The 13903-nt window shown below is 34.1% G+C and overlaps 1 protein-coding gene across 2 annotated transcripts; it reads right to left on the minus strand.

The window, feature by feature from the left end:
- Positions 1-332: 332 nt before the first annotated feature.
- Positions 333-9391, minus strand: LOC104110715 (beta-glucosidase 13-like). 2 transcript variants are annotated; one of them, XM_009620256.3, is made up of 13 exons: positions 9187-9391; positions 5348-5417; positions 4849-4907; positions 4683-4758; positions 4432-4509; positions 4247-4334; positions 3072-3324; positions 2686-2801; positions 2179-2396; positions 1919-1950; positions 1545-1647; positions 1308-1416; positions 333-858 (listed from the first exon to the last, which is right to left on the minus strand). In XM_009620256.3, exons 1-13 carry the CDS (start codon positions 9349-9351, stop codon positions 681-683), a joined length of 1545 nt encoding a protein of 514 aa, XP_009618551.1. In that variant the 5' UTR covers positions 9352-9391; the 3' UTR covers positions 333-680. The 2 variants fall into 2 exon arrangements, with proteins under 2 accessions (XP_009618551.1, XP_009618550.1); XM_009620255.4 differs by lacking the exon at positions 9187-9391 and adding an exon at positions 5958-6167.
- Positions 9392-13903: the final 4512 nt, after the last annotated feature.

A 13903-nucleotide genomic window follows, 5' to 3' on the forward strand; every position in this document is an offset into this window, starting at 1 on the left:
GAAATAAATCCTCTCTTCTAATGTTATCATTCTCTTATATTATTAGTCCTTGTTAAATACATAGCTCTTGCTATATTGCTTTTATTTCATAACAAAGAAAATAATATTAAATTGGATTATTTGTCATGTTAGTGCCTGTAAAGACAAGATAGCAGCCATAATTTCTTCCAAGCCACCATCTCATGATCTAGAATATGGCATTTATTTCTTTCATCCACTTACCCATTATTTATTTTACTACTTACCGATTAAACTATCCACCAACTCACTAACACATGTTTATTTATTAAAAGGAAGGAGTACACAAACTTTTTTCCATAAGCAAACAAGTGTATAACTAATAGGAGGAGCTCCAATCTTATTTCTGAACACACAATAGTAAATTACATTATTTTTCTGTAACACAAAGTGCAACAGCAACATAAACTCTGCCAGAAGTACAATGACATGCACACATTCACAAAAATAAGAACATGTAGAAAAGTGGCTGATTTGAAAGTTAAAAAGTCCAATGGAAAGTGAATTTCAGGTTCGATATTTTCGAGAAGGTACTAGCCACTCGTGTGATCATACATTTGTAAAATCACCATTATTGGACGGTGGTCCCTCTCCTTTCTCTTGAACTTCGAACAAAAAATCAATCTCGCCATAAGCTCGAGCCACTAGAAGAGTGAGATTATTTATTTGCCGGTATACAAGAGAAAGTCCTTGTACCAATAAGCAGATTTCTTATGGTATCGCTTCAGTCCATTTTTGTAATCAACAAAAGTGAGGCCAAATCGGACAGTAAAACCAGCATCCCATTCATAGTCATCTAAAAATGACCACACAAAATGTCCTTTTACATTTGCTCCATCCCTGTCAATTACAACACTTAATTAGATTAAAAGGCAGCTCAATGCACAAGGTATCTCGTATTTATATATGTTGGGCTCGGAGAACGGTCGCACCCCAAAGGGTGTGATGTAGACAGTCTATGCTAATGTAAGCATTAGTGACTGCTTCCATGACTCTAACCCGTGACATATATATAGATGTTACATGGAGACAACTATACCGTTGTTCCAAGGTATCTCAAATTCACACTAGGCTCGGGGGCGACCGCACCTCAAAGGGTGTGATACCTTAATGTAATCATTAGTGACTGCTTCTACGACTCGAATCCGTGACCTATAAGTCACATGAAAACAACTATACCCTTGCTCCCCTTCAATTAGATTAACTTTTATAATTCCAAAACAAAAAATCAGGATTTAAAAAAACAAAAGATCTAAAGAAAAGAATATAGAAGAGAAAAGAAAACTTACTTTATAGCTTTTGATAGAAACCATAGATGACCCTCATAATACTTAATCCTCGTGTCGTCATTAAGAGATTCTTTAAGTGACAATGCGTTATTATTGGCTTCTGCCATTCCTGCAAATTAATTAATTTCAATTTTTTTAATGTCTCATATCGAACTTTGACTCCTAAAAATGTTTAGCTAAGGTTGTAAATATTTTTGATCGAGCGGGTAAATCTAGTAAAAATCTTTAAGATTTTACCATTTTCAGTGATGTAGATGGGAGGATTGTTGTATTTATTCTTGATGTGAAGCATAAGACCATAGATTCCTCTTGGATAAATGAAAAGCCAATCCAAAGCAGTCTACAAGTATTAATATAAGCATGTTAGTTAAATTTATGTACCTCTACAAGAAAATTAGAACTGTCATTATGAGCTGGTTTGGCCCAGCCCAACCCAACTTGTATAGGTTTTGGAATTTGACGGGTTAGGATGGTCTAGCCCGCCATTTGGATTAGTCTTAAAATGACCAGCTCAATCAAGACCTAAGAGGGATGCGGGCCGAGCCAAGCCCATATTAACAGTTTTATAGAAAATGCTCAACTACGAGAAAAGAGAGAAAGAAAAACAATACCGGTGTGCCAATAGGTTTTCCGTCCTTTTGTGCTGAAAGAAAATAGATAAATAATTATTAAAACTGAACTTGAATATTTTGGAAACTTGCAAGCATAGGTGAATTTATAGTGTCGATTATATTCACGTGAACCCAATAGTTTTATTCATATACATATATATATATATATATATAAAAGATTGTTGTAGAATCAAGTAAATTTCAAATCCTGAATCCGCCCATGCTTGCGACGAGGATGATAGATGAATGTGTTGGCTTACTTGTAAGATCAGCAAGATTGTCTGTGGTGTAGCTGAGGTTAAGCCTATTGATGGAAAGCATAGGAGAAGCATAATATGTAGTATAGTAATTAATTCCTAAGAAATCCATTGATCCTTTCACTAACTTTGATTGTTCTGGTGTGAATTTTGGGAGCCTACGCCCTACAATAGCTTTCATGCTTGTTGGATAGTCACCATATGTTATTGGATCCAAAAACCTGAAAAGCAGAGGCAGACCTAGAAGGTTAGTACGGGTTCGGTCGAAATCAGTAATTTTAGTTTAAACTCTGTATTTGTTGGAATACAATTACACGTTATGTTACTGCGAACTCTCCAAAAACTGCCACACTTGTGTCAGATCCTTAAAAAATAACACCACTTTTGGAGGATCCGACATGAACCGACAATATTTTCGAAAAGTTCAGAGCCACATAGTTTACATGTCACTATCTTAGAAGGTGACATACATGGTGTGTAGAAATTATGAGACAATAAAAATTTACGTACCACCCAAGCATAAAGTCAAGAGCTCTTATTGGAGCCTTGAGTCCTTGAGGTGTGTTGATTTTGGGCACAAACCAGTGAGTGACCAAAGTAACTCCTATCTGGCCATTCTGAGTTTTCTGCAATTATTTCAAAAAATAAAACGAAAATATGAGATTGGGTACGGAAAATAATATCAATATTTTTAAGTGATTTATGAACCAAAAGTCTCGAGTTTGAATCTTGGGGTATGGAGTCACATTTAATAGGGAGCTCTTTACCCTCCAAAATGGGACTTATTCCCGGCACGAATCCGGCAAAAAATGGAACTTTCTGGCATGAATCTAGATTAGTCTGGACACCGAGTGAAAACCAAAATAAAAGTAGATCAAGTAATTAAAAAAGCTAACCTGATATTTTTCTTTGTACACCTTAACACCAGTTGCATGGGCAAGAAGCAAGTTATGAGCCACAATATATGGCTCAGTTCCAGAGTTACCCTTTGTACAATTTCCTACAAAATTAGAACATCTTCCTGGTGCAAAGGTTCCTTTTGCATATCCATTCATACTATAAGAGAGTGGCTCATTCAAAGTGATCCAATACTTCACTCTATCTCCAAATTCTTTGAAGCAAATGTCCACAAAATCACCGTAGTCTTTCCTGAATTCATGCACCAACAATATGAGTACACATCTCGAATTTACTTTTTGATATATATTTTTAGGGGCGGAGTTAGAGTATTAGATATAGGTTCGGATGAATTCAGCAACTGTAATCGCTTAGATCCTATATTTATAGTAGAACAACAATAAAATAATTCAACAAGTGGAGTTTGGGAGGGTAGTGTATACGCACACCTTACCCCATGGTGGATTTAGGGGGGCAGAAGGGTGTTCACCCGAACCCCCTTTGCCGAAAAATTATACTGTATATATAAGGCAAAATCTATTTTTTACATCTATATATTACATAATCCAAAAGCATAGCTTAGTGGTCAAAGTAGTTCAAAACTTTTGTAAGGTCATTGGTTCTATTCCCATTAGCTACAACCTTTTTAACTTTTTTCTTTTTTGAAGCCCCTTCTCGGTAATCCTGCCTCCGCCACTGCTTACCCCTACCTTGAGAAGACAGAGAGATTGTTTCTGATAGATCCTCGGCTCAAGGAAAAATATTTAATATATAAAAGAAAGAAGTAGTAGCAAGATATTTAAAAGAAAGAAGTAGTAGCAAGTAAATTTATTAAATATATAAAAAATTTTTAATTCGAACCCAGTAACTAAGACGAATTATGAGTTTACTAGCAAATTCATAATACATGATAAATATTAAGTCCTGATTCCGCCTATGTATATTTTGCTGAAGATCTTTTAATAACAGGGATTGATGGCGAAGCTAGACTACGAGTTGCGGGTTAGTCTGAACCCAATACCTTTACTCCAAACCCTGTAATTTTAAAAATTCATTAAATATGTATAAAACCAGCAACTTAAAACAGACTAGAATTCCAAGCCCGTTTATAATTTTCAAATACCGGCTCCGCATACGTCTCTCAGTAATTAATTTTGTTTGCATTGTGACTTACGCAATTTGTGAGCTCATAAACCCTCCATATTCATCTTCAAGGGCTTGTGGTGTGTCCCAGTGGAATAGAGTCACAAATGGAGTAATACCTATAAAGAAAAGCAATTAAATTAAAACTAGAAACAAAATTAAATGATTTGAAATGGATAAAATCAGAAGAAGAAAATGAGAGATAGCTGTAATTACCATTAGAGATAAGTTCGTTGAAGACATTATTGTAAAATTTAATGCCTTCTGGATTCACTCCTTTGCTTACCTTCCCATCTTACATAGTAGAATAAAAATATCAGCACATTATCTTTTTTATACAGATAGTATATATAACTTAAACTCATATTAGATTAGCGTATCATATATATATATATATATATATATATATATATATATATATATATATATATATATATATATATATATATAGAGGAAAGTATTCTTACATGGTAAAATCCGAGACCAAGAGATAGACAACCTGAAAGCTTTGAATCCCAGTTCCTTAAGCAATTGAATATCTTCCTATTATAGTGCTCAATATATTTCAATATTTAGGAAAATATATACAGTAAAAAAAGAAAAAAAAATGGAAAAGTATAATGTTGTTCATACCTTATACCGATGATAGAAATCAACAGCAACATCTCCAGTCGAACGGTCAAAGATCTTTTCTGCATTTTCGGAGAAAATTGCTCAGCATAAAAACTACATAAATATAATATAAATCATACTTTTCTTATAAAATAACTAATTATAAAATATTTTTTAAAAAGATAATAGTATTGTAAAATATCCTGACATATTAAATGTGACAAGTGGAAGTTACTGTAGACAAAATTAATACCTATCAAACATTGACTACCTATAATATTAATTTCTATCTATGAAAGCTACTTGCATTAGTTATCATTAATTAAACGTTGAAAATCACTTCCCTTGTAAAATAAAGTAATGGCTGATTCTAAAATATGGAGCTTTTTTTACCCATTTAGTGCTCGGTATTTGTTTTGGGTTCAACTAATTCTCATTCATATCTCTTATATTAAAATTTTAAATGATTTTATCGTCCCTTTTGATTAAATAATTTATCTTAATGCTTGAGATCGGAGACCTGGGTGTTGGCGAGTGAAAGTATCCCATATACTTGGTCCTCTGCCTCCTTTAAGAGCTTCTCCTTCTATCTGACAGTTCATTAAACAAAAAAAGAAAAAGAAAAAGAAAAAAGAAGTTAATCTTTTACTTCTTGGAAAGTCATGTGTTATGTATAGACCAAAAAAGAATAACAATTAACAATTCAGAATATTTGAGAGACATATGAATAAATCATGGTCAAAGAAAATACTGATTTTACTCTCGAAATCGGAATATCATCATATAAATTGGGACGGAGGGAGTATATGTTTTGTACAGACCTATGTTGCTCGGATTCTATAAAATTATTGTCGCAACCGAATCCTTCAAAAATGCACTATTTTGAAGGATGGCACGGACCCTGCGGCCATTTTCAAGCTTTCGAGCGATGTAGGTAATATTGAAGCTAATATTTTTGGCTTCAATACACTATTATTGTATTATGTATAGACTTATATTGCTCGGACGCATGCAAATCTCCAAAAACACACTATTTTTGAAGGATCCAACGTACACAAGAGTTCGAGCAACATACACATAAACCATGTTTTGTGTGTATGTCTAGAGTGAATTGAAGCTAATATATTTACCTGGTAAGCAGCAGATGAAGCACCAAAAGCAAAGTCAGAAGGAAATGCTGTTTTATTAAATGGACCATAAAACCGTTTTGCTGGAATTGCAGCAGAGCTCGTTAAAGCAAACAAATTGATAAAAAGAAAGCAGAAGAAGCTAAAGAGAGTTCTTCTCATAGCCATTATATTTGTTGCTTTGCTTCTGTCTAAGTTGCAAGTTCTAGTTCATGCAAATGCCCACTATTTATAGCAACCATATATAAATTGTACATTAAATTTCTTGTTGAATTAGCCATTAAGACAATCATGGGGACATGTCGTGATTTCGCATCGGATTCATCTGACACCCATATTTTTGACGTGAATCATAAATTTATACGTAAAAATCTACTAAGATTATTACAGTGGATTCAATGTTAAGAACCTTAAAGGTTAAACTTATATAATTTAAATTCTGGATCCGACTTTGAACAATATATACCACCATTCAACGATTCAAATACAAATACTTCAAGGCTAGGGCAACATTTCTTCTTATATATTTATTGGCTCCACAGTTTTAATTACTTTTAAATCTAAAACTCATATTAATAAAAAACAGATACTAGTATAGCATTCTCCTCCAACCCCAATAAAACTCGAGAAATCATCTTTTTCCCCTTGATTACCTATATAAAAATTAGAGTATTTTTTAAAACAAATACTCTTCCACAGAGGCGGATCTAAGATTTAAACTCTATCATAAGTTCAATCGTAACGGGGAATCCGTCTATGGCGTATCAACAACAACAACAACAACAACAACAACAACAACAACCCAGTATAATCTCACTAATGGAGTCTGAGGAGGGTAGTGTGTATGCAGACCTTACCCCTACCCTGGGGTAGAGAGGCTGTTTCCGATAGACCCTCGGCTCCCTCCCTCCAAAAACTCTCTACCTTGCTCTTGGGGTGACTCGAACTCACAACCTCTTGGTTGGAAGTGGAGGGTGCTCACCACTAGAGCAACCCAATATAAGATATTTATTTATTATATTACAGTATGGTTTTAGATGGATATACATAAATGTATTATATGGCAGTTCGCTGAAATGGATACAATATTGGGAGTAAACTAATATAGGAGAAAAAATGATCCACGTAGCTAGCTTGTGGGTAGTGAATATATAATTATTTAGAGGGCTCATTATTGACCACGGTTGTCGTGATATTGATAACACAAAAGAAAAACGTGTAGCGATACTTTCCGGGTCCGTTTTCACTATATAATTAAAATTGATGTAATTATTAGGATAATAATTACGCAGTCTAGTAATCATATAGTCTAGTAATTAATTTTTTTTTTGATGACCGAGAAATTCGTTTGGGGTCGATCCTTTGGACCAACCGCAACCTTCGAAACTCGGTGGATAATGGGCTCGCCCCTCTACCCTTCTCCACTTAAATATCAGGTTTTGTTTTGCATGGTGTGGGGGTTTGAACCTGTGACCTAAGACACAAATTCACCACCCTTTGACACTTGAGCTAGGCCCTGGGCCAGTCTAGTAATTACGACGACCTATTTGTTTGTCACAATGTAATTACAATATAATTACAAGCTTACTGTTTTGTCTATTTCGTTTTTGCCTTTTTTTTTTTTTCAGTTAAAACTTCTGGCCATAGATTAATTTCAGAAGATGACACACTTATCTAGTATGAGTCTAACAAACAACATGAATGTGTTGTTTTGTTGAAAGCCACAAAGTACTTTTCTACTTCTGTCAGTCACCACTTTAATTTCTTCTGCATTTGCAATAACAGACTGAGTTTTAATTAAACAATTTCAAGAATCAGCCATGCAAGCTTTCAAAGCTTCTTCTTTTACACCATTTCAAGTACTCAACTTGAACTACTCAACTAGATCATTTCCCAAAACCATATATGACAAACCAAACTTGTATATTAATCATCCAATTAATGTAAATTCCATCTCATGTTTTCCCTCAATTCAGAGCCAAAATATAAAATTCAAGCTTTTCACTGCCATTTCTTAAAGTATCTGAACTGAATCAAGAACCCCATTTGATGACGAAACTGAATATGAGAACCAAGAGGAAAAATTTGATTGCTATACTGAATGGTATCCAACAACAATAACAACCCAGTATAATCCCACTAGTGGGGTCTGGGGAGGGTAATGTGTATGCAGACCTTACCCCTACCCTAGGGTAGAGAGACTGTTTCCGATATACCCTCGGTTTCCTCCCTCCAAGAACTCCCCACCTTGCTCTTGGGATGGCTCGAACTCACTACCAAGACCCCACCTTGCTCTTGGGGTGACTCGAACTCACAACCTCTTGGTTGGAAGTGATGGGAATTGAAACCTGAATGGTATCCAATGATGCCAATTTGTGATCTTGATAAGAGGAGACCATATCGCAAAAAAGTGATGGGAATTGATGTGGTTGTGTGGTGGGATAGGAATGAGAAAGAATGGAAATTGATGGATGATGCATGCTTGTCCACATATATATGTATGTATGTACACGTCTACAGACATACGTTGGGTTGCGATACTGGGTTCATCTGAGTGTAATACTTTTAGTAGGGAGCATAAATTTATGTAGAAAAATTAATTAAAATTGCACCAAATACTTCATACATTTCAAATTATATGAACATTTTCGGAGTACGAGGATTAATTAAACTGATTAGTTTTCGGTATTGATTCGGACATAAATATTTCAAATTCTTTGAAATAAAATTTACATATTTAGAAACTATGCATAAGTCATAATAATTTAACAATTCAGAATATTTGACAGACATACGAAAAAAATCGTGGTAAAAGAAAATTGTCGAAATTCGAATATCATCACATAAATTGGGACGGAGCTAGGGAGTATGTGTTATGTATAGACCTATGTCGCTCGGACTCTCTAAAAATATTGCTGCCGCAACCGAATCCTCCAAAAATATACTATTTTGAAGGATGGCACGCACCCTGCCACCATTTTCAAGCGTTCGAGCAATATAGGTAATATTGAAGCTAATATATTTGGCTTCAATACACTATTATTGTGTTATGTATATACTTATATTGCTCGTACTTTTCAAAATTGCTATCGCATGCAAATTCTCCAAAACACACTATTTTTGAAGGATCTCACATGCAGTACCCTACGGCCATTTTTAAGAGTTCGAGTAACATACGCATAAACCATGTTTCGTGTGTATATCTAGAGTGAATTGAAGCTAATATATTTACCTGGTAAGCAGCAGATGAAGCACCAAAAACAAAGTCAAAAGGAAATGCTGTTTCATTAAATGGACCATAAAACCGTTTTGCTGGAATTGCAGCAGAGCTCGTTAAAGCAAACAAATTGATAAAAAGAAAGCAGAAGAAGCTAAAGAGAGTTCTTCTCATAGCCATTATATTGTTTGTTGCTTTGCTTCTGTCTAAGTTGCAAGTTCTAGTTCTAGTTCATGCAAATGCCCACTATTTATAGCAACCATATATAAATTGTACATTAAATTCCTTGTTGAATTAGCCATTAAGACAATCATGGGGACATGTCGTGCTTTCGCATCGGATTCATCTGACACCAGTATTTTTGACGCGAAATATAAATTTATACATAAAAATCTACTAAGATTACAAAAGTGAGTTCAATATTAAGAACCTTAATGGTTAAACTCATAGAATTTTAATTTTGATCCGACTTTGAACAATATATACCACCATTCAACGATTCAAATACAAATGCTTCAAGGCTAGGGCAACATTTCTTCTTATATATTTATTGTCTCCACAGTTTTAATTACTTTTAAATCTAACACCCATAATAATTAAAAACAGATACTAGTATAGCATTCTCCTCCAACCCCAATAAAACTCGAAAAATCATCTTCTTCACCTTTGATTACCTATATAAAAATTAGAGTATTTTTTAAAATAAATACTCTTCCGAAACAGAGGCGGATCTAAGATTTAGACTCTATCATAAGTTCAACATTTAAGGTTTTTAGTATTGAACTCATTATTATGCTCCACACCCAAAATATATACTGAGCTCATATGAATTCGATATCGTAACGGGGAATCCGTCTATGGCGTATGCATTACAAGAAATGAAAATATAAAAATATTTCTTGGTTTAGAGTATACTATCAAAATCAAATCTACTGAACTTTGGATTGGATAAGATATTTATTTATTATATTACAGTATGGTGTTAGATGGATATACCGAATACATAAATGTATTATATGACAGTTCGGTGAAATGGTTACAATATTAGGAGTAAACTAATATAGCAGAAAAATTGATCCACGTAGCTAGCTTGTGAGTAGTGAATATATAATTATTTAGAGGGCTCATTATTGACCACGGTTGTTGTGATATTGATAACCGAAAAGAAAGAAAAAACTACATGTAAGGTGTAGCTATACTTTTAGGGTACGTTTGTAAAGTCATCCGATAGTTGGAATTGATGTAATTAATAGGATAGTAATTACGAAGTCAAGTAATTACATAGTCTAGTAATTACGGCGACCTGTTTGCTTGTCACAATATAATTACAGTATAATTACAAGCGTATTGTTTGGTTGTACAAGTATAATTACACAGTTAGATAAAATTTTAAATGAATTATCAAAACTTAAAAGTTAAAATAATGCCTATAAATAATTTTTATAAGTATAAATGATATTAGATTTGGTATTTAAGATGCATATTTTTTCTAGAATATACACTAATTGGTAATCATATATTTATAACTAATATTGTAAAAATAATTTATATATATATTTCAAATTAATAGTATTTAGTTTAATTAATTATACAACTAAAAAAATATGTTTTGTAAGAACATCGTGGAACACATGTTTGATAAAATAAATTAATATTTATAAATATAATGTCATAACATTATGCAAATGTTTGACAAAACTAATCTATCAATTCTAACTAAAAAATAAACAACATGCAATGTGAAATAACAAGAAACAAGTAAATTGGAACCATAATTATAGCACAATTATAAAATCCCCCCCAAAAAATTAAACATATGTCAAATTCCAACATAATAAAAATAAATTCCAATACAACTTAAAATTAGGAAACATAATAAGTTTATAACCTCATTCAACAACGAAATTCTACTTTAATGAAATCACTCATTATATGCCAAATTTATTAATGACTGATTATTTCTAATATTAGGAGATGGAGTTTCAAAAACTAGAATAATAACGTAGTTACACTAAATGAAGAAAATGAAATAAATAAAAAATAAAATATACGAGCAATTACATGGAATCACAAGAAGTAAAGGTAGAGAAATAAAATATAAATAATGTACAAAAATATATATTTTAAAATTTAAAAGTAAAAATAATGGAAATAAAAAGTTATAAAGAAAATAAATTAAAATAAAAACAAAAAGGAAAGAAATTAAAAGGTAACATTGTAATTACACAGTGTAAGTACCACCAATTCTCACCTTCCCCTTGAGAATTGGAGAGTGTAATTACACCTCTCCAATTACACCCAATTACATGGTGACCAAGTAATTACTTGGCCAAACAAACATGCCAAACTATGTAATTATACCCAAATTCAATTTCTAGGTGTAACGACCCAGCCGGCCGTTTTGAATATTATAACCTCGTTTTCCCATTTACTACTCAATTTATATCTTACAATTAATTTATAACTTATCGAGTTAGTTGGTTCGGGTCCGGAAGGAATTTAGAGTGAAAATGAGACACTTAGTCTCACAATTGAAAATTTTAAGATAGAAAAGTTGTCCGGATGTGGATTTGTATGTAAACGACCTCAGATTTGAATTTTGATGATTCCAATAGCTCCGTATGGTAATTTTGGACTTAGGAGCGGGTTCAGAAAATTTTTTGGAGGTTCGTAGAGGAATTAGGCTTCAAATGCCGAAAGTTAAATTTTTAGAAAATTTGACAAGTTTGACCGGGGAGTTGACTTTTTGATATCAGGGTCGAAATCCGATTCTGAAAATTTTAATAGGCCTGTTATGTCATTTATGACTTGTGTGCAAAATTTGAGGTCAATCAGACGTGATTTGATAGGTTTTGGCGTTGTTTGTAGAAATAAAAAGTTTCAAAGTTCATTAGGCTTGAATCTATGTGTGATTCATATTTTTAGTGTTGTTGGATGTGATTTGAAGACTCGACTAAGTTCGTATGATGTTTTAGGACTTGTTGGTATATTTGGTTGAGGTCCCGAGAGCCTCGGGTGAGTTTCAGATGGTTAATAGATCAAACAGTGGACTAAAATAGTTGGTGCAATTTCCTTCTGCTGCAAATTCCTTCTCCCAGAATCGAGCCCAAGATCGAGGCCCAGGATTGAATCCACGATCGAAGGTAGGATCGAAGGCCAGGGTCGAGGGCCATGATCGAGGGCCAAGATCGAGGGTCAGAATCGAGGCCCAGGATCGAGGGCTGTCTGGGCAGAATTATAAAGCAGGGGACTTCATCCCATTCGCCATTTTTGACAAATTGGAACTTGAGGAGAGGCGATTTTTGATAGATTTTTAAGAAAAACTTGAGGTAAGTCCCTTGTGATCATTTCTACTCCATAATATTGAATTATCATCGAATAATCCGACTAGATTACATGTTTTTGAGGTGTAAATCGAAGATTTGAACTTAGAAATTTGGAAATAAGATTTGTAGATTTGAGGGTCGAGTTGAGGTCGGATTTTGGTAAAATTGATATGGGTAGACTCATGGTTGAATGGGCTTTTGGATTTTTTAAAACTTTTTTCTGGTTCCGAGACGTGGGCTCCACGGGCGATTTTTGAGCTCAATTTCGGATTTTTATGGAAAATTAGTATTTTCTTATGGGATTAATTCCAACAAATTTTATTGACTGAAACAAATTATTTGTGACTTGATTCGAGGCATTTGGAGGCCGATTTGCGAGGCAAAGGCATAACAAAGTAAAGAATTTCACGTTTTGAGGTAAGTAACAGTTATAAATCTGGTCCTGAGGGTATTAAACCCTAGATATTTGTTTCATGTGATTATTTTGGAGGTGAGCACATGCTAGGTGACAGGCGTGTGGGCGTGCACCGAAGGGATTGTGACTTGGTCCTTCCCGTGAAACTGTAAAGTTGAATAACTTATTGTTAGCTATATGCTTTCTTTGTGTTGAAGAAATTTGACTGTAAATCATGTTAAAAATAATACTTAGGCTAGGTGATAGTACTGTTGGGACCCACATAGGTCACATACTTGTTGAATGATTTGCTAATTACTGTCTTGTACTCAGTCATGATTTTACTTGTGCATCATACCTCCGTTTTTCTTGATATTTGTTAATTTACTATGTTATCTTTGTTTGGGCTGATCTTTGTGATTTCCATGAGCCTGAGAGACTAGAGAGGTTGAGTACTGAGTAAGGCCGAGGGCCTGTCAGTGAGGTAAGGATATATGGCACGTGAGTTGTACGTGCAAGATGTTATAGCACGTGAGTTATCCGTACAACACGTGAGTTGTCCGTGCAGATTATGGTGCTTGGGTTGAAGGAGCCCCTCTGGAGTCTGTACACCTCCAGTGAGCGCGGGTACCCATTGAGTGTGAGTGCTGAGGGCTGGGAGCCCAGTGAGTGATTATTGTCCTGAGAGGCTGTACTTGCTTTTCGTTTGTTGTTGCACTTAGTTGCTATCTGTCATTGTTGTGAAATACTCTGAAAGATTTTATATCTGGATTACACGAACTTGAACTGTATAAAACTGATTTGGCTTAAACTGTTGGATTTGAAAGCATGTCTATTCTTTGCTGGAATTACTGAAAGTGAACTATAACTGTGTAGCTCGTCACTATCTTCAGTTCCTTAGTTATTATTATTACTTGTTGAGTTGGTTGTACTCATACTACACCCTGCACTTCGTGTGCAGATCCAGGTGCTTCTTGGCATAGCGGGTGTTGATTATCTCGTACAGTTGATC

Source organism: Nicotiana tomentosiformis, chromosome 8 (assembly GCF_000390325.3).
Source record: "Nicotiana tomentosiformis chromosome 8, ASM39032v3, whole genome shotgun sequence".
NCBI lineage: Eukaryota > Viridiplantae > Streptophyta > Magnoliopsida > Solanales > Solanaceae > Nicotiana > Nicotiana tomentosiformis.